Here is a 2,491-nt window from a genome sequence, read left to right as displayed (position 1 = left end):
TAGAGGGCGCAATTCTTATCCAATTGGAATTATATTTTGAACGACGTGTTTTGTTATGGTTTCGAACAACTGTGCCAAGTATGGTTCAAATCGGTTCATAACCTTATATAGCTGTCATATAAACCGATCTGGGATCTTGACTTTTTGAGCCTCTAGAGGGCGCAATTCTTATCCGATTTGAATGAATTTTTGCACGAAGTATTTTGTTATGATATCCAACAACTGTGATAAGTATGGTTCAAATCAGTCAATAACCTGATATAGCTGCCATATAAACCGATCTTGGGTCTTGAGTTCTTGAGCCTCTAGAGGGCGCAATTCTTATCCGATTAGAATGAAATTTTGCATGACATGTTTTGTTATAATATCCAACAAATGTGCTATGTATGGTTCAAATCGGCCAATAACCTGATATAGCTGTTATACAAACCGATCTTGGGTCTTGACTTCTTGAGCCTCTAGAGGTCGCAATTATTATCCGATTTGCCTGACATTTTGTACGACTGATCCTCTCATGACCATTAACGTACGTGTTTATTATGGTCTGAATCGGTCTATAGCCTGATACACCTCCCATATGATCGATCTCTCTATTTGACTTCTTGAGCCCCCAAAGGGCGCAATTCTTATTCGAATTGGCTGACATTTTACTCAGGTCTCCAACATATAATTTAATTGTGCTCCAAACCGGACCATATCTTGATATCGCTCTAATAGCAGAGCAAATCTTTTCTTATATCCTTTTTTGCCAAAGAAGAGATGCCGGGAAAAGAACTCGACAAATGCGATCCATGGTGGAGGGTATATAAGATTCGGCCCGGACGAACTTAGCACGCTTTTACTTGTATGCCTCTAAGATGGTTCAGATCTCGTAACAACACCCAAGTGTCTTAGTCGATAAGCTGCAATAGACGGGCAATGATTTGTTCCAATGTCTTAATATCTTCTCTACAGGCTCTACACATGCTGTAACTGGCCGCACCTTTTCTGCATAAATGCGCTCGTAGTCTTATGTACCGAAAAAAAAATTTTAACTTGGCTAGTATTTCTCCCACTATATCATCCCAACCAAGCTTGAAACATAAATTTGTCCAACAATCGATGTGTCGTCTTCCTTCTTTCACTGTATAACATTTCATATCATTCTAAGGCCTTGTATGATGTAAGAAAATCTTTATCAATATTCCAAAAAAAAAACAAAAACTTATGAATTTCACTGGCTTCCAAAAATTGGAGACTTTTCAAAAGAACTGTCCCTTTTTATACTTTTTCTTCACTCAATCTCAATTCGAACATTTCCTGATAAGAACAAAAAAGAGAGATTCGAAACCCGCTAGAACATAATCTTAATGTAGTCAGAGACCTGAATCCATTATTTAATATAAGCGAGACAGCGATAAGAAATGATGACTGCTTATCTCCAGCCAACGTTGCCGAGAGACATCAAAAAGGTCAGGCAAAAAAAAACAAAAAAAAAAACTCTACACCAATAAGAAAAAGTCCCTCGCTAGAGGAGAATTGAAATAAATGCCAATTGAAAATATAAAATTAAATACAAAAATTTCCAAAGAATCATTTTCTTGCGTTCTTGCCTAGTGAACAGACGTGTGTTGTGGAAATCCAAAACAAAATGTATTCCAACAAATCTTTGGTGGCACTATTGGCCTTAGTGGGTATTGCAATGGCCGAAGTGGTTCCATTCCGGGCCTGCAGTGTCAATCAATGCCAATTGGCTGAAGTTCGTGTGGATCCCTGTGCCAGAGATAATCCCAATGCTGGCTGCACCCTAAAACGTCGTCAACCTGCCACCTTGGAATTGGATTTCACTCCCGAATTTAATGCTGATACTTTGTCTGCTTCCTTGAACTGGGTGAGACCCGATGGCCAAGAGTTACCTTTGATCTCAATGGACAGAGAGGCTTGTAAATACACCAATTGCCCTGTGACTAATGGTCAACAACAGACGTACAAAGTGGAAATTCCCATTGACAAGAAATTCCCCCTGAATGCCTACACCATTAAATGGACCCTTAAGGCTCCCAGTGGCGAACAATGCTGTTTCACCCATGACATCAAATTGATTCGTTAAGTGAGAAGCAAAAAACGAAGAACAAGCAGATGTTGTTGAGTTGTGTTTGAATATTGTAAAGAATTGAAAGAAAAATTAAAATAAAAAATTTTTTCAATGCCAATTTGCATTACTAATTGTTAAAATTTTGCTTGGAAAAAGTTTGAGTTTTTAGAAAAAAAAAAAACAAGTAAAGGCGTGCTAAGTTCGACCGGGCCGAATCTTGGGAACCCACCATTATGGACCCTGCTTCAATATGGGAGCTATATCTGGTTATGGACCGTACTTGACACAGTTGTTGGAAGTCATAACCGAACAGTATGTGCAAAATTTCTGCCAAATCGGACAAAAATTGCGGTTTCTAGGGGCTCAAGAATAAAATCGGTAGATCGGTTTATATGGGAGCTATATCCAAATCGGTAA

The 2,491-nt window shown here is 38.6% G+C and overlaps 1 protein-coding gene across 1 annotated transcript; it reads left to right on the top strand.

The window, feature by feature from the left end:
* Positions 1 to 1,559: 1,559 nt before the first annotated feature.
* LOC106089746 (MD-2-related lipid-recognition protein) lies at positions 1,560 to 2,205 on the top strand. The gene has a single exon (XM_013255717.2). It carries the CDS (start codon positions 1,631 to 1,633, stop codon positions 2,087 to 2,089), a length of 459 nt encoding a protein of 152 aa, XP_013111171.2. The 5' UTR covers positions 1,560 to 1,630; the 3' UTR covers positions 2,090 to 2,205.
* Positions 2,206 to 2,491: the final 286 nt, after the last annotated feature.

The sequence above is a fragment of the Stomoxys calcitrans genome, chromosome 2, assembly GCF_963082655.1.
Source record: "Stomoxys calcitrans chromosome 2, idStoCalc2.1, whole genome shotgun sequence".
Classification (NCBI taxonomy): Eukaryota; Metazoa; Arthropoda; class Insecta; order Diptera; family Muscidae; genus Stomoxys; species Stomoxys calcitrans.
This window is presented reverse-complemented; position numbering and strand designations above follow the sequence as displayed.